The 24,063-nt window shown below is 37.6% G+C and overlaps 3 protein-coding genes across 3 annotated transcripts; 2 read left to right on the forward strand and 1 right to left on the reverse strand.

Annotated features, from left to right (window-relative positions):
- Positions 1 to 94: 94 nt before the first annotated feature.
- Positions 95 to 7,239, forward strand: LOC106930610 (sushi domain-containing protein 4-like). The gene is made up of 11 exons (XM_015008252.2): positions 95 to 227; positions 732 to 873; positions 2,124 to 2,315; positions 2,513 to 2,704; positions 3,830 to 4,021; positions 4,112 to 4,306; positions 4,422 to 4,613; positions 4,763 to 4,957; positions 5,039 to 5,171; positions 5,250 to 5,635; positions 6,122 to 7,239. The coding sequence occupies exons 2-11, from the start codon at positions 756 to 758 to the stop codon at positions 6,145 to 6,147; spliced, it is 1,821 nt and encodes a 606-aa protein (XP_014863738.1). The 5' UTR covers positions 95 to 227; positions 732 to 755; the 3' UTR covers positions 6,148 to 7,239.
- Positions 7,240 to 8,377: 1,138 nt separating this feature from the next.
- LOC106930613 (hepatic sodium/bile acid cotransporter-like) lies at positions 8,378 to 11,418 on the reverse strand. The gene is made up of 5 exons (XM_015008262.2): positions 10,992 to 11,418; positions 10,706 to 10,910; positions 9,868 to 10,046; positions 9,379 to 9,578; positions 8,378 to 9,247 (listed from the first exon to the last, which is right to left on the reverse strand). Exons 1-5 carry the CDS (start codon positions 11,381 to 11,383, stop codon positions 9,195 to 9,197), a joined length of 1,029 nt encoding a protein of 342 aa, XP_014863748.2. The 5' UTR covers positions 11,384 to 11,418; the 3' UTR covers positions 8,378 to 9,194.
- Positions 11,419 to 18,509: 7,091 nt separating this feature from the next.
- Positions 18,510 to 23,318, forward strand: LOC106909317 (protein max-like). Its single transcript, XM_014975668.2, has 4 exons — positions 18,510 to 18,671; positions 21,075 to 21,182; positions 21,888 to 22,011; positions 22,090 to 23,318. Exons 1-4 carry the CDS (start codon positions 18,636 to 18,638, stop codon positions 22,272 to 22,274), a joined length of 453 nt encoding a protein of 150 aa, XP_014831154.1. The 5' UTR covers positions 18,510 to 18,635; the 3' UTR covers positions 22,275 to 23,318.
- The last annotated feature ends 745 nt before the right edge of the window (positions 23,319 to 24,063 follow it).

Below are 24,063 nucleotides of genomic sequence, written 5' to 3' on the forward strand. Positions count from 1 at the left end.
AGCGAAGCAGCCAGCAGTTAGCTAGCGCAGCGGCTTAAGCTAGGAAGGTAGCCAGCGGTTAGCCCAGTACCGCTGCGCTGCTCACATTACAAACAGACGGGTTTATACATAGCCTACGGGTATCTACCAAAATAGATACAATTCCCTCAGCGTCGCTGAGACATTGCTATTAAATGTCTGAATCGTGAGGTTGTGACGGAGGAGGTTCGGAGGCCGTGTTTTTTGTGGTAAGTAAATGATGATCCAGCTGAATCTGCGCTTAGAGGAAACAAGCTAAGAACGATAATATTGATTCACTTAGCTCACCATAGCTATCAAAGTCATGCAGCATATTCAGTTTTTAGAGTCAGACTTATGTTAGAAACACTCAATATGCTAACAGTGTCATTATATGTTTTTAAGCTGCTGAAATAGGTGGAGCCTTTGAGTCACAAATATGTTATATGATAAGCATTTGGTTTTCAAAGCCCCCTTCTCAGAACATGACCAAAAATTAGGGGAGTTAGTCTTGCCTGTTTAACGGTACTGGATGAAATATCTCTCTCTGTGTAATTGCGCTCAGTTATGTCACCGCTACAATCACACCCATTTTACTGGCAGCTTTCCAAGCTCTGCAATGTACCTGCACCAAGCAGGTGTCTGCATATGATGGCAGTGGAAGATGGTCTATTTTATTGTTAAGTATCTGTTATAACATATGCGCAACTGTATTGTTCTCGCCTTGGTGTTAGGTTGAGTTGATTCTGAAGGGGAAGATGTGCAATGGAATTTCAGAGTCAATTTCAAATGCCTTTTGGGCCCACACCTCAGCCACCGCGCGGTCCTTTGTGTTGCTGCTGGTACTGACTCTAGCGTCCACTGGGCAAGGTTCAGGTAAGACAGCTCATGTTTGCACATTAGAGTAAAGCAGAGGTTTATTCATTTGTGCATTTAACATGTAATCCCTAATTTGTTTGGCTTAATGTTTGTCTAGTACTCAGTAGTTTTTTTTGTTTTTGTTTTTTTTTTTCAGATCCATACCAGTATGTATTGTTGATACTATTAATTATATTACTGCATGACTTCTAATGAACTATATAATTAGTTTAATTATGATTGAATTTTAAATGTGGTCAAATACATGCATTGTTTATGTTGAATAGAAACTACATGATCAAATGTACATTTTGTAAATATTTGTCTTAGTTCAACACTGAAACATTTTGTCAGTGAAAAATAAATAGCAGCGTTTAAATTGTACGTTTTAGTCACGAAATTATTGACATGACACAATAATAATAACAGACAAGAGGTAACTCCATTATGACATAAATAAAAAACATATTTGTCTGCTAATCTGCTGCTTTGTTCAGTTGTGCACTTGTGGTAATATTTTAACTCTACTGTTCAAATGCTTATGTTTTGTCGTTAATTATTACTCATAACTGTCTGTCTAGTTTTACGTGCCTTGACATTTTGATTATAAAAAATCCCTGAGTAGAGCTGTACTATTAATCTTGTTTTATGACAACAACTCTAATCTAATAATTTGTGACAGCTGAAGGTTTAAAGTCAAAGTGATTGTCTCTTTATTTTTTCCTTTTTCTCCTATAGAAGTGCACACTACTGGGTTGTTTGTATCACATCCAGTAACTAATAAAAATGTGTCCCTTGTGCCATTTTGCATTTTTATTATTTTGTTTTACTAGTAATTTGTGTTTTTGACCAAATACATCTAAAGAACACGTCTAAATACTTTTCAAAACAACCAATCCAGTAGTCACTTGATTAGTAAAAAAAAAAAAAAAAAAAAGTCCACCTGTGTCTAATTTATGTGAGTATAAATTCAGCTATTCTGTAAAGTCCTCAGAGATTTGTTAGAGAACATTAGTAAACAAGCAGCATCATGAAGATGAAGGAACACAGCAGACAGCTCAGTTAGAAAGTTGTGAAGAGTATATTGAAGGTTCGAATGTGACAACAAAACCTTTAGGTGCAGCTTTAACTAGCTTGAATCAAGTTTGTTGTATTTTTCTGTGCTACTGTTTTGTGTTCCAGACAAGTCTCAAACCTTGGAACGTAATTGTTGTTTTAATTCCGCAGTTTCTCAGGAGTCCCTTTCTCTCCACTCCTTTCTTTCCCAGGATGTGTGAGGCCTTACATGGTCCAGAACAGCTGGGTAAACCTCACAGAGACCAACAGAGGCTTGTTCCCAGTGGGCACAGTGCTGCAGTACAACTGTGACCCCGGTTACTTGCCAGATGGACCCAGCATCCTTACCTGCACCACATCAGGCCGGTGGTCCTCAGAACCTCCTCAGTGTATACGAAGTGGTGGTAAGGCACTCGAAGCGACCTTTCTCTATCAACCAGACTGCCATCTAATTCTCATAACTTCATTTTCTACATTATCAAGTTTTAATTCTCCTACTCTCGAGTTTCTAAAACTGCAGATTTTTTGACCAGTTTGCCAACATATAAGCAACTTTTAAAGCTGGGCTGCTGATTTGTATGTTGTGCTTCTCCCTCATCAGCATGCCTACCCCTCTCCAAACCTGAGAATGGGGGCTACACCTGCCATCCATCCCCATGTCGATTGTTTTCGCATGGCACTATAATAGAGTTCATCTGTAATGAGGGCTTTGCTCTCAGTGGAGATTATCCCTACCTGACGTGTCAGGATGGACAGTGGGACGGACCAATGCAGATCAGTTGTGTAAGCAAAGGTTGGTCAATATATTACAGTTTTTAATCTGTCGGTCCTAAATGCACACCTGTCACTAAACTAATAAATGTTTAAAATTTGTTCAAAATTTAATAGCAGACAGGCAATCCCTGGTTTTAGTAAAACTTTGATCTAGATTTGGGTGATTCTGAATTCTCCTAGAGAACTGTAACATACCAAGATATAAACCAGCATTCAGATACTTTTTCCATCCTTCATACATTTAAGAGTCATTATTTATTTACAGAAGCTCTCAGAAGTGTTTCAATTAATGTTAAAATGCTCAGTTTTTCCCATAAAATGATGAGACCATAATAACTTAAAAACATAAAAATTTCACATGAAATATTACTTCTTAAGTGCTTTGAGACAACATGTGGTATAAATGTGCACTTTATATGCAAGCTGAATTGAATTGAATCTTTTAAAATTCATCATATAACAAACTGCTTAGAGTGACTGCTCAAAAATGAATTGTTGAAAATATTTCACTTTTTTTCAGATGGTATAGTATAAATATTGACATTTCAAGACTGGCCAATTTTCCAAAATAACGGAAAAGATAGAAGAAGAAGCTGATCGGGAAGGTTCCCAAGAGACCAACATTTCAAATACTGATTGTGTTCTGCATGTGACGACAATCTGCTGTATTCTCCATATGCCTGGACTAACCAGTAGGGATGGAAGACATAAGATATTTCTCTCAAAGAAATTATTGGTGCTTGTCTAAAATCTCCTTATCCTTTGTTGTATTCCGTTTAGCTTCCTCGTTATCTGCTGGAAGTATAGCTCTCTCTCGCTATCTCGCAGCCTGAATAAACAAGATGTGTTTCTTGAAATGTCTTAGAAAATAAACTGAACAATAGCTAATTGAATCTTCTTTTGGGCAATGGCAGTTTCCTCACTGAAACAAGATGCCAATGCAACATGGTAGCAATGTGTGTTCACTGATTGGTAAAAGATTGTTTTTGACTTCCAGCTAACTGGTCAGTGGTCAGAACCATTCAATCTGACAGTTTTTCAGTCAATAGTAGATTATTTTTTGGTACTTTTATAATCTGTCTAAAACAATGAACAAAAGACCAATTAACAATTTGATTTTTTTCCCATATCACATTTACTTAAGGTTGCATTAGACCCTCTGTAGTGCAACACGGTTCAACCAATCTGACGGACACCAACAGGAGCTTGTTTCCAGTGGGCACAGTGCTGCAGTACAGCTGTGATCCAGGTTACCTGCTGATCGGACGCAGCATCCTCACCTGCACTTCGATCGGAGACTGGTCCTCTAATCTTCCTCGCTGCATACGCAACGACGGTACACATGGGACGCCTTACTGAGCGTACTAGAAGTGTTTACTGGTTGTAGGTTTCGAAGATGTTCTTTTTTTTTTTTTTTCATTGGCAGTTTGCCAGCCTCCGTACCAGCCAGAAAACGGAGGCTACACCTGCCACCCATCCCCATGCAGACGGTTCTCTCACGGCACTGTCGTGGAGTATTTCTGTGACGAAGGTTACATCCTGAAGGGAGACTACAAATTCAGAACCTGTCGCTATGAAAAATGGGACAACATATCGCCAGTCACTTGTGTTATTAAACAAGGTGGATGAACTGCTATACAAATATACGAAGAGTTGCATAACTAAAAAAGAACTCAGTAAAAGAAGTGCATTTGTCACTAATACTTTTTGTTTATCATCGTGTCTCTTTTTTTAAGGCTGTGTAAGACCCTCGATGGTCGAACATGCTTTAACCAACCTAACTGACATGAACAGTAGCTTGTTCCCTGTGGGGTCAGTGCTGCAGTATAGCTGTGAATTTGGTTACCTGTTGGATGGAGCCAGCATCCTCACCTGTACCACACCCGGACACTGGTCCTCAGAACCTCCTCGCTGCATACGAAGTGACGGTAAAGATTACTCCTCCTTGAACTCCATATTTTGCCCAGAGTATCAACTTCATTGCTATTCCTTCATATTTTTGATAATGCTGTTGGACTGCTCTTTACCTGGTGTGTTACATAAAAGACATATGCTTCTTTTATATTTTCCCACACAGTGTGTGATTCTCCATATCAGCCAGAGAACGGAGGCTACACATGCCACCCGTCCCCGTGCCGAAGACTTTCTCACGGCACTGTGATCGAATACTTCTGCGAAGAAGGTTATGTTCTGAAAGGAGACTATAAATATCTTACCTGCCAGTACGGCCAGTGGGACAACCAGATGAAGATAAGCTGTGTCATGGAGCAAGGTAAAGGATGTGACACATATAACTTCAATATGCTCATTTTTGCAGCACTATAATTATGTTGATTGATTCTCTGCCCCAAAGACCACATTCCAACTTTGCCTTTGGGAATGCCAGCCTTGTCCATAGTTGCTTCCACAGCAAGTTCAGTGGCTTTGATCCTGCTGCTGGTGGTGCTGTTTGTTCTTTTGCAGCCTAAACTCAAGTCCTTTCATCGGTGAGTCGTTCCTCCGAATATTATCTTGAATCTGCTCTTTGTAAAAACAAATGAAAAAATTGTAAGTTTTTTCCAAAGACGTGACCATGGGGTGTCAGGGCAGCCGGTCTCCATCATGGTGGAAGGGGTCCAGGTGACTCTTCCCTCCTACGAAGAGGCTGTGAGCAGCAGTGGAGCTTCCACACTCAGCCCAGAGTCCAGAGTCCAGATAGTGTTGTCTGAGGGTCAGCATGCCTCAGCACTAGAGGCCGGCCCATCGAGGCCATCTTCCCTCAAACAGCAGCAGTCCGAGATGCCTGTCGTTCACCCTGTGCTGCAGTCCTCCTCTTCCTCACCGTTGTCTTCCGGTTGGATTCTGGAGCACGCAGGTGCAACAGGTGGCACCGCCGCAGCACGTAGAAGGGCGTCTGCAGGCAGTGACCAACAGAGCCTGTCGCTAGACTCTGAGATGGATTACTCTGATGGTAAAACATTATGTCACACAAACATTTTTCTCCATATTTGACATCGAGTTAGATGAAACTGTAGCCTTTTAAAACCTGTTTTGATTACCTAAATTATTTTCTATTTGATTTCAAGCCTGACCATCATGTTGTGGGAGTGTTTTGTTGCTGTATTGACTGCTGCACTTAACAAATTACACAGCATCATGAGGAAATAGCATTATATAAAAAAATATTGAGGCAACATGTGAAAACATCAACCAGGAAATAACGTTGGCAATCCTAACTGGCCTAAAACAGGATAAGTTTTAGGCCAGTTTTCAGACAGCAAACATTTTAAAGTTGACATGCTTTTTTTTTTATTCACTGTAAGTTAACATCATGATTTAACTTTACGTAATATGAGTTTCACCTTTTGAATTGAATCGTTTATATTAGCTTCCCAGTGATATTCTAATTTATTCATATACTCCTAGATGCAGTTAACTAATTTTTGTTTTTTCATAGATATGCCATTACTGAAGGAGGCCTGAAGCATTCAGAAGAGACAAGTCACCAGTACTGACCTTTACTGATTAACAGACTTTTATCAGCAGAGATGACGCCGGTTAATGAGTGAAGCGCTCCTTCACTCTGAACATGGATCGTCTGACCATCCCAAAGGAAGACAGATGAGGAAATCACATGTACATATGCTTAAATTAGGCATTCCAACAGTGTGTACGTTTGTCTACTTTCTGAAAATGCAGAAAAAAATGAAAGGAGGAGGCAGGTTGGAGCGAACAAATGTGTCTTAAAAATGACGCTTTGCAGTTTATTGAGCAAATCTGTAAACTCATTTTGTAAAAACAAAATTCTGACTTGTTTACTATTTACATAAATCACACGTCACTTAAGAAACACATTTGCTAAGATGCATGAACCCACGTTACTATTGAAGTAGTAAAAGCTTATAGTGTTTTCTTCTAACATTTGGACGTTTTAGTCAACAGTTACACATCAGTATGTAGGATAATACTACATCCATCCTATTTCTCCTTCTGGTTTTCCCTCTTCATGCTCATATTCTTTCCCTTATAAGGCCTTAGCTTTCCACTTCTATGCACAGGTATCTATAGTATGTGAAATAAGGAGTTTTAAAAGTGAATGTCAGTAAAATGCCCTCACTGCTTAGTGATTGATTATCTGTGGCATTGTGAAACACCTCACCTGAAGATATTGTCTTTTGTTAATTTATTGAGGCTGCTTCAAGCCTAAAACGTGTTTGTAATTTATTTGTGCCGAGAAAGCTGTTGATCAGCTGTTGTGATGCCTCTGCAGCTCGTGTTGTCTCTCAAAGGTAGTTTGTAGTTCATTTTCCTTTGGCTGCCGTGACGTCAGATGTGACATAAAGTGTTTGGGCAGATCCGTCCGTCAGAAAAAGCAAGATAGCAAAAAGAACAAATGTACAGATCAGTGTAATTTCAGTGTTTGCTTTATTTGATCTTCCACTGAGTTTACTTTTAGATTAAAGGGTGTATGTTTTTGTTACAGCTGCGTTCTAATTATGTAAAAAAAAAAAAAAAAGGTCTGATTATTATGTATATATCATGTAAATTTGATTAAATATTATTTGATGTGTTCAAGCTGCTTTTTATCATTTTTATTGTTGTTTTCACATAACTTGTCTTATTATGGTGAAATATTTCCATACATTTCTCAATGGCATGAATGTCATATTCATTTTAGGACTTTATAGATATGTTTGAATTCTTGTTTTTTTTTTTTGTTTGTTTGTTTGTTTTATTCCAGGCAGAATGTTTTTACTAGAAACAACACTACTGAATTTTGACACAAGAAGGTAATATAGTCAAAAGCAAGAAAATAGTGTTTGGTTGACTGCTAGAAACTACAAATTGAAGTGGAACGTCCTGACCTCAATCTTACTGCATGCTATTCATACCAATCTGATCTCATCGACCCATTTTCAACAAATTGTAGTCAAAGAATGACATTCCACCATCATCTGTGTGACCCAGCTGGCGATCAGCACCAGGAGGTGCCTGGTTGTTGTGGTTGTGTAAGAGCCCCCCTCCCCCATGCACTGCTGAGCCCCCTTTTTACTAAATGAATGAATTGTTGAATTTCATCTTGTTTCTTCAAACTTCAATCATCCAATCTATTGACGAAACGAGCTACTTGCAAAATATGGCGTTTGGGATTGGCAGAGAGGATTTGGCATTCATTCATTGGCTCCACCTACATTTTCGGTTCTGCTCAAACCACAAATAAATTTTTCATACAAGGTCAACAAATAGGCTCTCTGGCAGTATAAGATTTATTGCAAAGAATTGTTGCTCAAAATAAATTATCTACCAAAATCACATTTCTTTATCAAGTATAAATATGCCTGCTCTTTTGGTAGATTTTAGTGAATTCATTTTGTCAAAAGACTCTTGTGCTGCTGTACTGAATAGCAGCCTTTGGTATGGCAAATCATGAGGTCATCATCTCTAGACAGGAACTACTAGAGTCTAAGTATAGGTCTAAAAAGTTTTCCTAAGTTTCAGATATAAAGTTTTGTATTAGCATAAAAAAATTTAACTCCTCTCTTTTTAACTTTCTATGTAAGGCTCCATTCATGGACTTCTTCTTTTTTTCTTTGTACCTGTTATTTTCTGGAAGCAGAACATTTCCTTTTTTTGCAGATGTTTATTTGCCACCAAAAGTGTATTGCTGACTCAGTTCACATAATAATTTGACGGCACAGAAGTTTCTGAATTTTAATGAAAGCACGTCTGAGGTCATGCTGAATAATGCCAGAGGCTTGCTGATAGCTACAAAAAGCATGTCGTTGAGATGCAATTTGCTATTCCACAATTACTATGCGCATATTTGACTTTGTGAGTACAATTTGACCCTCTTTGGATTATGGAAAATCCAAGGTGAAAATCAAACCTGTGCACAAAGTTCTTGCTTTCAAAAAACATTGTTTTACGATTCTTGAAGGGAAACTTACCAAAAAAGCAATTAATGTTCTACAGTCATAACCATAATCATTGTATTTTACCACTTTTTTAACTGCAGTTTTCACTGGCATGCTGGATGTAAGGCATTCAAAGATCTTGGTCTTCTCCCACACTAATATACAGAACATTACCAAATTATGTCAAGATTTTTGAAGATTGGTCATCTGGGAGAGCAGAAGAGTTTGAAAGAAAATGTTTTTTGCACACAGAAAGATTTCAGACACATTAGCAGTCAGTGGTGTTAAAGTTAGTTTTATGATTAGCCCAGCATTCCTCTCTCATAGTTAGAAAAATGTTTTGCAAAAATACAATGAAATGGAATAATCTCTTTCCAGGATAATAAAGCTTATTAAAATTAACAATCTGATAGTGTTTCTCAAACAAAATTGTTGTTTACAAAGTAAAAAAAAAAAAAATTCAACATTTGTGGAACTACAAAAATCATTTTGGCTGTGACAGCAGGTATTTTTGACTGCCAAGGCTTTGGCAGACTTTCAGTCAATGTCACAGGTTTGAATAATGGCACACCTTTTTAGGTAGTTTTTCCAAGAGTGCATTGGTCTCTTTGTAGATCATTGTTTCACCTCTTCTTCTTTGGCATCAACATTCTCCCATTTGTATGGATCTGAATAAGAAAAAAAAACATGTGTTTTGATTTGCTTCAAGTGATTATAAATTGCAGCAGATTGCCATATTGGTCATTTGACCCTGTTCTTTCAGCCTTGCTCGCATAAGGCTGGCTGTTCCAAAACTTACCCCCATGTGGTGCCGTGACTCTTTGGTAACATCTGAAGCACAGTGCCAGAAGGAGGGCCTCTGCACACTGGAATGTGATGTACAACAAGGGGAATAAAAACAAGGGTCCGATGGACTGTGGAGAAAAGGCCACCTTAAGAATGGTGGTGCACAGCTGGATGTTTTGAAACCCTGTCTCCATGGAGATGGTTCTGCTGCATCTAAGAAAAAGGGGTGAAGTAATTTGTTAGAAGCTCAATGCTTCAATGCATTGTGCTTAAGGTGTATCAGTTCAATTATTGTAGAAAGTGATGAGGTGGAAGTTAGTAATAAGGAATCGGTTTCATATTTAAGTTCTAAAGCAAGCTTGTCTCCTCTTCTACCTACAGAACAAATAGCGTTTGAAACTGCAGAGCTACATGAGCTGAAGATTTATTTATTTTTGTGTGAAACCAAGCCACAACCTGCCTGTTTACTGAATGAACTGATGAGTAACATGTCTTAACCTACTGTGGGCTGAGTCTGCAAATGACCGACATGACATATCCCATTATAAAACCAATCAGAGGCATCAGTGCAGCCACAGCGAGGACATCTGGCATGAGGATCATCCATATTACATCCTTCACAGCGAGGCCAGAAAGGACAGACACTATGATGCTGGATATTATCAGGATGCTGAGACCAACCTGTCAAATAAGCAATTCCACATCAGTCATTTCACTAAAGAATTGAAATGTCAATTATAATATACTAACACTTAGTAAGTCTTCCTGTGGAAACTGAAACTTCAGTGATTGTCTTCAGTCTTGCCGCAGATCTTTTGCAGTCAGTACCGGGTTTTTGACCTGCTGCCTCCTCCATAAGTTGAATTTTTAGCTTTAAACAAATCCTTGTAATAGCAGCTTTGTTCAATTATTTTAACTGTTTCCTGAGTAATTTGTTCGTAGCATGTACCTTAACTAATTATAGATACAAGTGGACTGTTTATAGAGCTCTTTAGCTTACGTACACAACTGCACATCAGATTGATCAATGTAGCGTGACAGGTGGGGACTCCAACACTAACAAACATTTGGCTTGCACTGTTCTGTTTTGGCAGCCTGAGCATCAACCTCAGTTCATCATTGTGTGCAAGAATGAGTTCCCCCACTCTGCTTTTCCAGCATGTCATCAGTGTTGGATAAGAGGTCATTGTGTGGTCAAACATACAGAAAGCTATTCTTAGATGAAAAATCAAATCTCATGGATTCCGTGTTCTTGGCCCCAAAATGTTTAATTGTCATTTCAGGTAACTGGCTGCTGCAAATAGGATTCATACAAAAGAAATCTTTGTTTGATTACTTACTTTTGTTACAGTTGCAGAGTAGTTTGGTTTGTAGTGGTTGATGAAAATGCCGATGGCACAAGGCAACAGGGTAAACACGAGAGCAGTGATGATGCCGACATAAGGAACAGCATCTTTCAGACCAGTAAAGCCTTGGCTGAAGATGTACAGCAGCAGAGGCATGAAAACCAGGGCGGCAATGCTGGAGCAAGTTGTCATGACGATACTGCAAGAATTTCAAATAGGTGAAATAGGAGCAGTTTTTCTTACAACTGTGTAAAAAAGTGTCTAGGTTGTCTAGGTTTACCTGAGATTCATGTCACCTTTAACTGAGAGAGAAAAAATGTTTGATAAGCTTCCTCCTGGACAGCAGCCACAGATGAGCACAGTTACCGTCTTAATCGGATCCATCCGGAGGATTTTGGTCAAAGAGAAAGCAGTCAGAGGCATTATGCAGAACTGGGCCAGCAAAGCAATTGCTACCCCTTTTGGCTTGAGAAGATGGGCCTTAATTTTGGAGATCTCCATCGTGCAGCCGAGGGAAATCATGGTGATGAAGAGGATGATGACGGTCAAAATATTAATGGCTGTGTTCATGGGTTTGGGGATGATCAGGATGCCCATGCTGCCATTCCCGAGGATGATACTATTGTTGTAAATGGCAGCAATTCCCACGTAACCGGTGGTCTGATTCATCATGGCAGTTCTTCCAATACTAGTTTTATTGCTTTGTGGTTTGCACCTGCCACGCAAATTAAATAAAAAAAGAGTACTTTTTGTTACTAAATTATTTATTTCTAAGACAGAAAACACAATGTAAGACCAAAGATGTGTCTATCCATTGAATTTGAACCTCCTGCAGGCAACTACTGTCAACATTAAGGCTGCTTATGCGTCTTTTTTGAAAGTCTGAAACAAATGAGCACAAAACTCTCATTAGTTTTTAAGTGACGCTTAAAAATAACTCAACGTGTAACTAACTACCTATGAATTTTTAAATAGCAAATTGTGTAAATAATTTGGAAGAAAAAATTATTTGTATGAGTTGTCTTACCCTCTGAACTCTATTTACTGTTTTCATGTTAGATTCACAAACCTACTGTATTTTAAATTTAACTGAAATCAAACAAAAAGGACACATAATTTTTGACCAATAATAACCTGAAAAGGACTATAAGCACGTTCTCATTAAATTTCTTCCCAACTTTATCCCTACCATGTCTGCCATGTTATTTATTATGCCTTTAAAACAGTAAAATTTGTTCTCACAAGGGATTTCTTCCCACTCTGTTCCATTTTTTTAGAAACGTCACTCAGTAGCACACACAGAGAAAAATCTTTTCAAATTCTTCTTTGATGCGTCAAGTGTCCATTATAGACACAGTTACAGGTCCTTCTCAAAAAATTAGCATATTGTGATAAAGTTCATTATTTTCCATAATGTAATGATAAAAATTAAACTGTCATATATTTTAGATTCATTGCACACCAACTGAAGTATTTCAGGTCTTTTATTGTTTTAACACTGATAATTTTGGCATACAGCTCATGAAAACCCAAAATCCCTGTCTCAAAAAATTAGCATATTTCATCCGACCAATAAAAGAAATGTGTTTTAATACCAAAAAAGTCAACCTTCAAATAACTATGTTAAGTTATGCATTCAATACTTGGTCAAGAATCCTTTTGCAGCCTTCAATGCGGCGTGGCATGGAGGCAATCAGCCTGTGGCACTGCTGAGGTGTTATGGAGGCCCAGGATGCTCCGATAGCGGCTTTAAGCTCATCCAGAGTGTTGGGTCTTGCATCTCTTAACTTTCTCTTCACAATATCCCACAGATTCTCTATGGGGTTCAGGTCAGGACAGTTGGCAGGCCAACTGAGTCAGTAATACCATGGTCAGTAAACCATTTACCAGTGGTTTTGGCACTGTGAGCAGGTGCCAGGTTGTGCTGAAAAATGAAATCTTCATCTCCATAAAGCAGATGGAACCATGGAACCAGACTCTGGTACCTTGATTTCTGAATGACATGCAAAATTTTCTTTCATCCGAAAAAAGTACTTTGGACCACTGAGCAACAGTCCAGTGCTGCTTCTCTGTGGCCCAGGTCAGGCGCTTCTGCCGCTGTTTCTGGTTCAAAAGTGGCTTGACCTGGGGAATGAAGGACCTGTAGCACCTTTCCTACACACGCCTGTGCATAGTGGCTATGGATGTTTCTACTCCAGACTCAGTCCACTGCCTCTGCAGGTCCCCCAAGGTCTGGAATCAGCTATTCACAATCTTCCTCAGGGTCCGGTCACCTCTTCTCGTTGTGCAGCGTTTTCTGCCACACTTTTTCCTTCCCACAGACTTCCCACTGAGGTGCCTTGATACAGCACTCTGGGAACAGCCTATTCGTTCAGAAATGTCTTTCTGTGTCTTACCCTCTTGCTTGAGGGTGTCAATGATGGCCTTCTGGACAGCAGTCAGGTCAGCAGTCTTACCCATGATTGCAGTTTTGAGTAATGAACCAGGCTGGGAGTTTTTAAAAGCCTCAGGAATCTTTTGTATGTGTTTAGAGTTACTTTGTTGATTCAGATGATGAGGTTCGTTCAGAGAACCTTTTCATGATATGCTAATTTTTTGAGACAGGGATTTTGGGGTTTCATGAGCTGTATGCCAAAATCATCAGACCTGAAATATTTCAGTTGGTGTGCAATGAATCTAAAATATATGATAGTTTAATTTTTATCATTACATTATGGAAAATAATGAACTTTATCACAATATGCTAATTTTTTAGAAGGACCTGTATAATGGAAAGTCATACCCCCCATTGGACAAAGGCATAGGCAAACATTGGCTTAGGTCACTTACTATTCAAATCACATTTTCCACTGGAGCAAAACAAGCAATAGCTCTCAGCCCAGAAGCCTTATAAACAAGATTTATATCATTTAGAAAAATCTATTTATCTTATTTAACTAGTTTTGGGTCAGTGTGGTAAAACTGCATACTTGTGAGCTCAATGTCTGGTTTTGGACTAGTTCTAAAACAGTTGTATGTAAGATTTTGTTCTGTTATTGTTAGTATTCCAGTGATTCTTGAGAATAGGGACAAAACAGGTCCTATGGATAAAGCATGAAATTTGAATAAAATATACACAAAATATATTTTTTTCAAATATCTAACTAAACTAACCTGGGTCATGTGAGCACAACAATGTATATTTTTCTTTTTTTTGCTGAATATTTTTTTAATTTAAACATTGTAGTCGGTGGATGATGCCTGTAAAAGCCCTTGTCCAGGAGCAGAACTCAACACATTCTTATAGTTTAAAACAATTAAAGAAATACTAAAATTATATATTATTACAATTAAGTATAAGTAGTCATATAAATAATTATAAAAGTATCGATAAATTGAATTAAAAATAATTTTTAGATATTTTCCAACTCCGTTGAAATTTGTCCTTAGTTTTTGTCAACACCGTCAGAAATGAAAAGAATGTAAAAAAATCAGGCATTATTGGGGGGCACCAGAACTTCTGAGGACCCCATGACGTTGTCTTTTCTCTTCCTTTGCTAGGGGGGCTAGTTAGCTCCGGTTAGCTTAAGTTATTCTTTAGTTTTTTCTTCTGTTTTATTCCTAAATTGTTTGTCACAACCATGATGTGTCAACTCCATAACTGACAATTTACAAAACTTTGATGAAATTTTGCGAAATAAAAGCTTAATTTTGGTAAACTGTAAAGATTTCATGGACCTGACGAGCTACAATATAGCCTCATTCAGAATAGCGTCATATAAATTGAGGTAGTTTGGCATTTCGTCAACTCCGTCAGATGTCAACTCCGTCAGAGTTTTTCTGACTCTTTCAGTGAAATTGTTGTCAAATCTCACTTAATTGTGCAACTAATTCATTTTAATGTATTTTACATGAATTGCATTACTTCACATGTACCAAGTTTTTCATTTTACTCACTAGTTTGTCACCACCTTCAGTTCTGTGTCAACTCCGTCATGCACTGTCAACTCCATCAGATGGACTTTTTCTTGTTTTTTGTTTTAAATAATATTTATATTATTTCTTGAGAAGCATTTGTCTGTAAATTGAGTAAAAATATCACTAATGGGGTATTTTAAAAATCATTTTAGATTTATTTTTGTCAGATGGTGATGACAAAGTTCTGGGTCAGGTCGATTAAAAATGTAATTTTTTTAAAAAAATTCGCAACTGGGAGCCTGTACCTTAGCATCTTCATATTTTCTAAACATTATTTGTCATATTTGCATACATAAGGTTGAGAAATAATAAAAAAAAAATATGGGAAAATTAAAACTCATTTTGTCCCTATTCTCAAGAATCACTGATTCACACCAACTTCTGTTCTTAGTGGTTTCATTGTTTAACTTCGTCTTTAGCTCCATGAATGGATTGGAGGCACTAAAAGGGTTTTCTCTGCAAAGCAAGTTTTCTGAATTCCACTGAGTCAGAGTTTAATGCCCTCCATTAAAAAGTAATGCATTGAAGATCAATGGTAAGGTTGTAAGGTTAAAGCTCCTTGAGCCAGCTAACACTGTGTCTATGTAGTCAAGCTATTATTGTATCTATTAATATTTTTCAATTCATTGTTAATTTACTTGTTTAAAACTTAGAGAAATGTACATGATCTGTTTCAATATATTATGTATAGAATCATGTTGTCATAAACAATTTAATTTTGTACTTTATTTTGTGTTAGCTATGTATGGCTTAATTTTTCTGATTTTACTGTTTATAATTTATGTATAATTTTACATATGTAATATGTGTTTCTTCTTTTCAGCATTGCATTTTCAACCTGCGCAAATGTTTTTGATCTATTCTTTCATTACCGTAATTTACTTAAGTTGGCCATTTCTAGTATATTTCATTAATGTCTGTCTTAACTTTGGGCAATATTTGAAAACATACTGGTTGAAATAACTGACAGAATATTAAATAGGCCCCTTTTTGTGACATATTTTTAAACATAAGACCAGCTTTTAGTCGATCAAAATCGAAGAAACTTTGACTGAAAACAAAAGAAACAAAAGCCACCTTATCTGCATTTAGAACACCCAGAAGTGTTAACAAGTAAATTCTACATTGAAAACTCTTTTAATTTGATAGCTAATCTTTTAGTCTTACTAGAGTGGCTCAGTCAAAATTGAATCTAAAGAAGGAGCTAACAGACTTGGATTTCCTCACTAAACACGAACTGTCAAAACACAAGTGGAGCAAAGCTGGTCAACAATTAAAAGAATGTTGAGATTGATGTAAATAAATATTTGTGCAACAAATCCACATAAAGCTTAATTTATTGAATTACTGAAAATTACTTTTTGATGACATTTGATTTGGCCCATTGGAACCGTTGTAACAAGCTGTACATTCATATTAAGAATGGGGTTGTAATACAGTTTAGTCTCCCTTTTTGCTGGACAATAGCTGCATCTTTTATCACAGCGTTTTAACTACTGCCTGGGGTCACCCATGGCTTTCATGAAAGCTTCAGACATTCAGAGTCAAATTAACAAAAAAACACCTTATTATAAAAGCAACTCTAAAAACATAGTTAGTTGGCTGAAGGAAATGCCTTCGCAACCAGATTTCTCTGGGAACATAAACACTCAAAAGAGAGAGTTTAACTAAATAAGTAATGTTAAAACTAATGGTGTTATGAGTGGAAAAATATCACTTACCTCAATTTCAGGCAGCTGGCTGGAGTGTTAAGCTGCAGAAACAGGCACCCTTGTCTTCATACTGGCTCACATTCTTGTGCCAGACCCCTCGACTTTGTGTTTGAGCCCCTTTGTCACATGTTCTTCTAACAAAATGGTTGCTGGAGATGCTGCAGGCAGCTAAACAAGAGACTAACAAAGGGATTTTCAGATGCTCTCAAAATTACATGCTCATATGAATCCATTTCCCCCCCTTTTTAATTGCTAGTTACTAAAAGTATTCTGCCAATTGTGCCAACTCACCAGAAGCCCCCTCTTCTCTTTTCTGTCTTTTTGGGTCACTACAGAAAAATTAGAGCTTAGTAATCTTGAAATATGAGGATAGAATGTAAAAGTTTCTGTTCATCTTAAATTGTACTGGACTTAATTTTGCAGAAGAAACATATACATGTTTTTATATTCACAGACAGTGGTTTGGTTGCCTGCAAGGCTTGTTGGTGTTCCCAAAATACATCTTCAAACATTCATGAAAATCCATGAAAGAAATAAAATAAAAATATAGATTACAGTCAGATTTGTTAGACATTTGGCTAGAAATAGACATTTTTACACTCAGAGTGAAACTGCTACATCTAGCTTTAAACTATGAAAAAACTTATTAAAAATATATATATACTATATGATATACATATTATATTTTTCTGTGATTGACCAACAGTTTCAGCATAATTATGAAGCAGAAATAAAAAGATCCATAATTTCAACAATCTTTTCATCCATCCAAGTATCCATGAGATCCACAACTCAAGTAAAATAATCTGTTGCTTGGACAACAGGCAGTATTGCATGTGTTTAAGTTAAAATTAACTACACATAACCCTGAATGCATCATCCCCACTGTGAAACAAGATTATGGCAGTATCTTATGGTGATGATATTCTTATTTGGAAAGAATTGGGAAACTGATCAGAGTTGAAGGGAAGATTTATGGAGCTATGAAGATCAGGTTTACTTCTTTTAACACAAAGGGCTTCCTTTAATAGAAGGTATGGTAAACCTGTTACAGGTCACAAAAACTTGTGACTGGAAAAAAGGTTTGTCCTCCTGAAGGGCAATGAAATTAAATATACACTCAGAGCTGCAATGCTATGGTTAAAGTCAAAGCCCATCCATGTGTTACAATGATCCAGTAAAACTCCAGTAATGCGCTGATTCCAATCTCACCAAACTCGTGCTATTTTGTAAAGAAGCGCAAGCAGAAGAATGAGAAGAATGAGCAAAAAATTTGCATTCCTATACCTGCATATCTGGTAGAAATGTACCTGGAAAGACATTTTTATTTAGAAATAGATTTTATAGCCATGTAAAAATTTTTACTACCCTTCACAAGTATGAATGACAGTTTCACTGAGATAAAAAGGTAATATTTGATTATAACACAACAAACTTTAAAAAAAACACTAGATTCTGTTTTTTTTTTTTTTTTTTTTTTTTTTTACCTGTATCCAAACATTTCTTTTAATTAAAACATTTATCTTAAGGGGACTGTAGAAGGTTTAAGTGATGGTTTGCTCAACATATTATTCAATGGTCTTATGAATGCAAATGGAGAACCAGGGATGACAGGTGGGGGAGGGCGGCTGAAGTGAGCAAGGCTGCCATCTGGTTTTATAATCGTATGTTTGATGAAGCGCAGGGGGGCCTGTTGTTGACGCAAACAATAAAAAAATGGCTACTCAAACATCACAAAATAGTCATATTGATTATCCCTGGGATGCAATAGTGGGTTTTAATGTAGGAATAGGATTGAATGTTTGACAAACATCTAAATCTACTTACTGCTCTTTTATTTTCTATCTCGCAATATATAACACTATATTACAGCAATTACACTAAGCATACAGAGTCCTGAGATAACTGGATATCTAACTTGTAAAGTAGATTTTTTTGTGTGTGTGTGTGTGTGGGGGGGGGGGGGGGCGGGTACGTTCTAGCCCTTACCTTTTAGGGAATTGTAGTCTTAATGTAAAAGTGGTACCCACACCTAACGTAAATTGATCTCAATCCTGAACACCATTTCCCATAGGGCCATTGCTCAACCTGCGCCTGCGCCGTGCTTGTTTTTCCCGTCCATGTGTCTCTCGTCATGCGCCTGCCGTAGCAGCAGCAGCTCCGCGTACCGTTTTGTGTGTTCGCCTCCAGTTGTCGCTGCACTTTGTTTTGACAGCTGCCTGGTTTCTTTTCTAGAACATTTTTTTTACTGAAGAATGAGCGAAAACGATGACATCGAAGTCGACAGCGATGTACGTGATTCGGTTTCTTCCAGCAGTATTAGCTAGCCAGCCTTGTTTAAACGGACTGCAGCGTAAATATAAGCTGCTGAACACCGAAGCTATGTGAGCTAGCTCAATATTTTTAAGCTAACACTGAATATATTTTTTAAAACAAGTCGACAAAATTCCTGTTTGTCTAACATGTTGAAGTATTTTCTTGTAAATAAAAGCAAAACACACAAACTGGACTGAGGGAACTGTACATTTTATTACATTAACGCATTATATTGTTATTTATATAATGTTCCTGTGAGGTACTTGATCATTAGCTTGCGTACAGAAGTATCTTCACAGTTTCTCTACGTCCGTACATCAATCAAATGTAGTCAGATGTATAATAAACTCCTTGTATAACTACAATGTTCCACATTAAAAACGTGATACGACAGTCACGAACAACAGTTAAGCTGTTGCTGCAAGAAGGTCAACTCATGGGAGGGGAAATTCTCTGAACATGATGTACTTTATTTAAATGAAATGTATACACTTTCCTTTTAATGATGTTTTCCGGTGTATATGTCAGAAAAATACTAAAAAAAACAAACAACAGGTCTTGTTTGCTGCAATCTGTGCATTGCAGGTTGGGCCCACCGTGTTACTATTGTAGCTACATCGATAGCACTGAGATGGTCAAATTATACTGCTGTGTTTTATCTACTAATCTTGGATCTGATTAAAAAGGGCGTGTTTCGTCCTTTACCCCGCATGGTAAATATTGCAAATCAGCACTGAATAGACATGAAGTACTTTTGTGTTCTGCTGGTGTCACTGCTGTCGCACAATATCCCATGAGCTCCCTAACGACTTGGCCCTTTTAAAGTAGTTGTTTTATTTCTAAGTATAATCCCTCTGCATTGTTTATTTTTCGTTAGAAAAACAAAATACATATGATATCAACTGATTTGGTTGGGTGTGACATTGGCTGACAGTGGAGCTTTGATGGAGTCACTGTGTGACACATCTACTGTGTTATGATTTATTAATTTTACTGTGGATTATCCCCCCCCCCCCCCCAACGGTTTCATTAAACTGGGATGTCCAGCTTCAGATCATCTTGCAGCCACTGGGTGCTTGCATTTCATTTAGAAGTTTGTACAAGCGCTTTCACAGATTTCTTTTTTAAACATTTACTGAATTGAAATCCAGAAAACTGTACTCACAAATAAATCCAGATGCATGAAACTATACTTAACTCCTTACGACATGCCAATCTACATGAAAATGAGCACACATGAGACATTATTAATGTAACTGCTACAGTCATAGCGGTACTGTAGAAACATTTGTTCATCACCGGCGGAGTTGCCGTGGGGCGGCATACACACACATTCTTCCTGTGTAACCTTTCAGATCCACCAGCAGTGTCTGTTGCCAAAAAGTTAATTCAGTGCTGACAAATAGACTTAAGACCTGATCCTGCATTTGTTGTCACAGTTTCAGTTGCTTTAACTTTTAATAACTGCTGCTAATTGCTTGTAGATATGGGCAAGATTAAATGAGTAGAGGTTTTGTGGACATGTCCTGACTTGCATCTGCATATCAGGGAAATGTGAAGTTGGGTTAATAATGCTGAAAATTGCAGTGATTATGTCATTTATTAAACCCACATTTTCTGTCTTTATGGTTTCTTTTCATTTTCACCACAATTTTCTGGGAGCTTTACCATCTCAGCCACTAAAAAATACACATTTCCTTTGCATCAACAATGGTTAGAAACCATCCAAGTGGCCAAGTGCAGATAAGTAGAATGTGAGTGCATGGCGCTTAAAATATGATATTCAACAGAATATTGAATCAATGGAGTCCAGTACAATAATATTATTGCAAAAATATATATATATATTGATGACTACAGTTCATTCTATCGTTCACTTTGATTTATGAAGATCTACCTTAACTACATGGCATGGTGTCTTGTCTTTCCATTTTTGAAGCGTGACAAAGAGAAATGGATCTCTCTGTCACGTCATAAAAAACAGGAAGTTTGTTCTGAGTTTTGGCTCTAGCCACTGCGGAACAATTACGGTTAAGATGCTCGATGGTCTCTTCACTTCTTGTGATTCATAGCAAATATGTAGTTTGCTGGGTAGGGACCTGTTTATCTTGAAGCGGCCCAGCCTTTAAAACAGCAAAGAGCAAACAAAGATCGCATTCCTAAAAACGTCTCTGCTGCTTCCTCTTTGCACAGGAATTTGTACACACAGTGAGACTTTAAAGTTGAAAACAGGCCATACCGGAAACCATGTGCAAACTAGTTAGCAAGCCCTTTAAGTTGTTTTATGAAGTGTTTAAATTATTTTTTTTTAAATATACGCCATGTTGTTTTAAAGAAATGCCTGTGTAAAGTATGTGTGTGTGTGTGTCTCTCTGCAGGCAGACAAGAGAGCCCATCACAACGCGCTCGAGCGCAAACGGAGGGACCACATCAAAGACAGCTTCCACAGCTTAAGAGACTCTGTGCCTTCATTACAAGGAGAGAAGGTGAGATGGACTAAATATTACCGGTCACGTTTCAGACAAATTAGAATCTGATATAGTGTCCCGTGACCTCTATTGTTCGGTTTGCTCCACTTTTATGTCTTGCACTGATTTTGAGTCATGAGATGTGGAACATTAATGCTCTTATCTGTTTAATCAGTGGCATTTAGTCGCTCAACTGATCCTCTGTGGTAATGCCATGGAGAAGCAGAAGTTTAGAGGCTGCTGCCATATGTTTGATTGGTAACATGATTCCTATGAATGAACAGTCCATGCAGTGTTTGCTGAGCTGTCACTTTATGTGCAGCAGATTAGATTTGTGTCGATTAAAAACAGTAAAACCTGCTCTGTTTCTTGCCAAAGTGCATACACCTGTTGAACTTTTTCACATTTTGCCATTATGCAAGCCAAACCTTGATGAATTTTATTGAGATTTTATTTGATAAAACAACTTGAAGTACTGCATGGCTATGATGTAGGATACTGATGTTTTTTTTTTTGTTTTTTTTACATTTTTAGTATTGAATATCTGAAAGGTGTGGCATACTCAGCTCTTTTGCAACTGTAATTGCAACAGAGCATATTTCTAAAAAGAATTAATTGATGCATGCCACACTTTTAGGAGTTTTATGTGAAAAACATTTTTAAAAACTTTTTTTTTTCCATCCCATCCCAATTAAGACATTAAAACTATTTTTGCTTTGACAGGCTTCTAGGGCCCAGATTTTGGACAAAGCTACCGAATACATCCAGTTGATGAGGAGGAAAAATCACTCCCACCAGCAGGACATTGATGATTTAAAGAAGCAGAACGCACTGCTGGAGCAACAGGGTATGTAGAGGAATCTTAGAGCTGATGATTGCTTTTGCTTACTTCTTTACATTTACCATCTTGTGTCACTCGGTTTAGTCCGTGCCCTGGAGAAAGCCAAAGGGAACTCTCAGCTCCAAACCAACTACTCCTCGGACAGCAGCTTGTACACAAACCGCAAAGGCAGCGCGGTGTCGGCCTTCGACGGCGGGTCCGACTCCACCTCCGAATCGGAGCCGGACGAGCCGCCCAACAGGAAGAAGCTGCGTGTGGAGACAAATTAGACTCCTGACGGTCTAGACGGACTTTTTGTATCCACCAGCTCTTCTTACCTGCCTGCCTTCGTACACCAGTCAAGAAGATGAGGTGGAAACTGTCTTAGAGGTGCTGTTACTGTGTGTCCAAAACGCTTCTACCTTGCTGTGTCCTTCCGGCAAGCTTCCCCTCTCTGTTTTTGTGTCCCCGAAATGACTTTTAATACACCCAAAGTGTGGCAGCTCAGCAGTTTTGAAGGACATGTTGTTTGTAAGACCTCATGATCACACGTAGAAATGGCACAGCATGAAGCTTTAGTAAAGCTGCAAAAACAAGCTTTTCTTTTGGTTGTTTGGGACAAACTTTGTAATCCACCGAAGCTGTACAACTATACCAGCTTTGTTGAAATTATGATCAGAGATAGTTTTTAATATTCGTATTTTTCCAGGAAAGAATGTGAATTTGTCGTCAGAAAAGGTGTCCATCTTTTAAGAAGCAACCCTCTTTATTCAGGTTAGGTGGCTGAAATAATGTCTTTGAAAATGTTGTTTTAGTGAATCCCTCTTTTAATGCACTAAAATGTATTTCATACCCTTATATTGTACATTAATATGCCTGGTCTCTGTAATGATTGGCTTCAGAGTAGACCAACTTCCAGTTTTAGAGCATTTGAGTATTTATTTTCCTCATTTTTTTATCTCAGTAAATATATAGATATATATATGTGGTTTTGAAAAAATATCCCTCAATTAATAGTGAATGTTACACAACACAGTTGAAGGGCAGTAACCTTTATTTTTGTTAATGGAAGTCCATTTCAGTGTGTTGTTTGTAACACTATATTCCTTAATGGTGTCAGTTCTGCACAGAAAAGCCTTCCCTTGACTTATTTGCCTGTGCTGGGAATGTTGATCTTTAAAAATCAGAAAATAATGTGTGTATGTAATCAATATTTGTTCCATTCCATGGAAATTACAGGTATGTTGTACATACTGCCAATGGTTGTCTTGCAAGTTAAGGCATACCTTTATTATGAGACTATAAATAAAACTATTTTATCCTTTTTGGATGTACTTGTGACTCAGAGTGTGCTTATTAACTTCTTTCACCAGTTGAATGTATTAAATAAAATACATGGGGTAACTCTTAAATATGTTCTCCAGTGGTGAGGTGTGGATGCTGAAAAAAATAAAAAGTGAAGATGATAGTCTGCAGGATTTACATGAAAAATATCTTTATTTCTGACTGCTTAGCAAATAGATTATTTTTCCATCCTTTCTTGTGCTCAATTAATGTATGCAGGTTTTGTATGATTAGGCTCACCATAAGTCTACCTCCTTTATTTTTTTCAGCAGAAGTGGATGTTAATGAAGCATTTCTGCAGGAAATATGGCTGAATCTTGGAATGTGCTGACCAGACCATGCAGTTTTTATGCAACTTGGCTTGAACTTGGCTATTATGAAATCTGTCTAAGGAGAAATTAAGACAAGAACACACAAAGAAAGAACTCTAACCTGATGGCAGAGGAATATGCATAAAAAACTTGATGAAATGTAGAATTGCAAAAAAAAAAAAAAAAAAAACTGACCAGAAACTAGTGGTATTGGTGACTAACTGTAGGTAAAGCAAGTTTGATTCATTTTACAGGAAATATGCCTTGTAGCTTTATACTTGTCTTGTTCATTAATCAATGCACTGATCCATTTTTAAACTGTAGTAAATAATGTCATGGTTTTATGATGTACTAATCTCCACTATCACTGTGGATAATAATACACTAACTTCCGATTTGTTATCTTGCAGAGGTAACAAAAGGT

Source organism: Poecilia mexicana, unplaced genomic scaffold (genome assembly GCF_051168715.1).
Source record: "Poecilia mexicana isolate PSO_F unplaced genomic scaffold, ASM5116871v1 scaffold_22, whole genome shotgun sequence".
Classification (NCBI taxonomy): domain Eukaryota; kingdom Metazoa; phylum Chordata; class Actinopteri; order Cyprinodontiformes; family Poeciliidae; genus Poecilia; species Poecilia mexicana.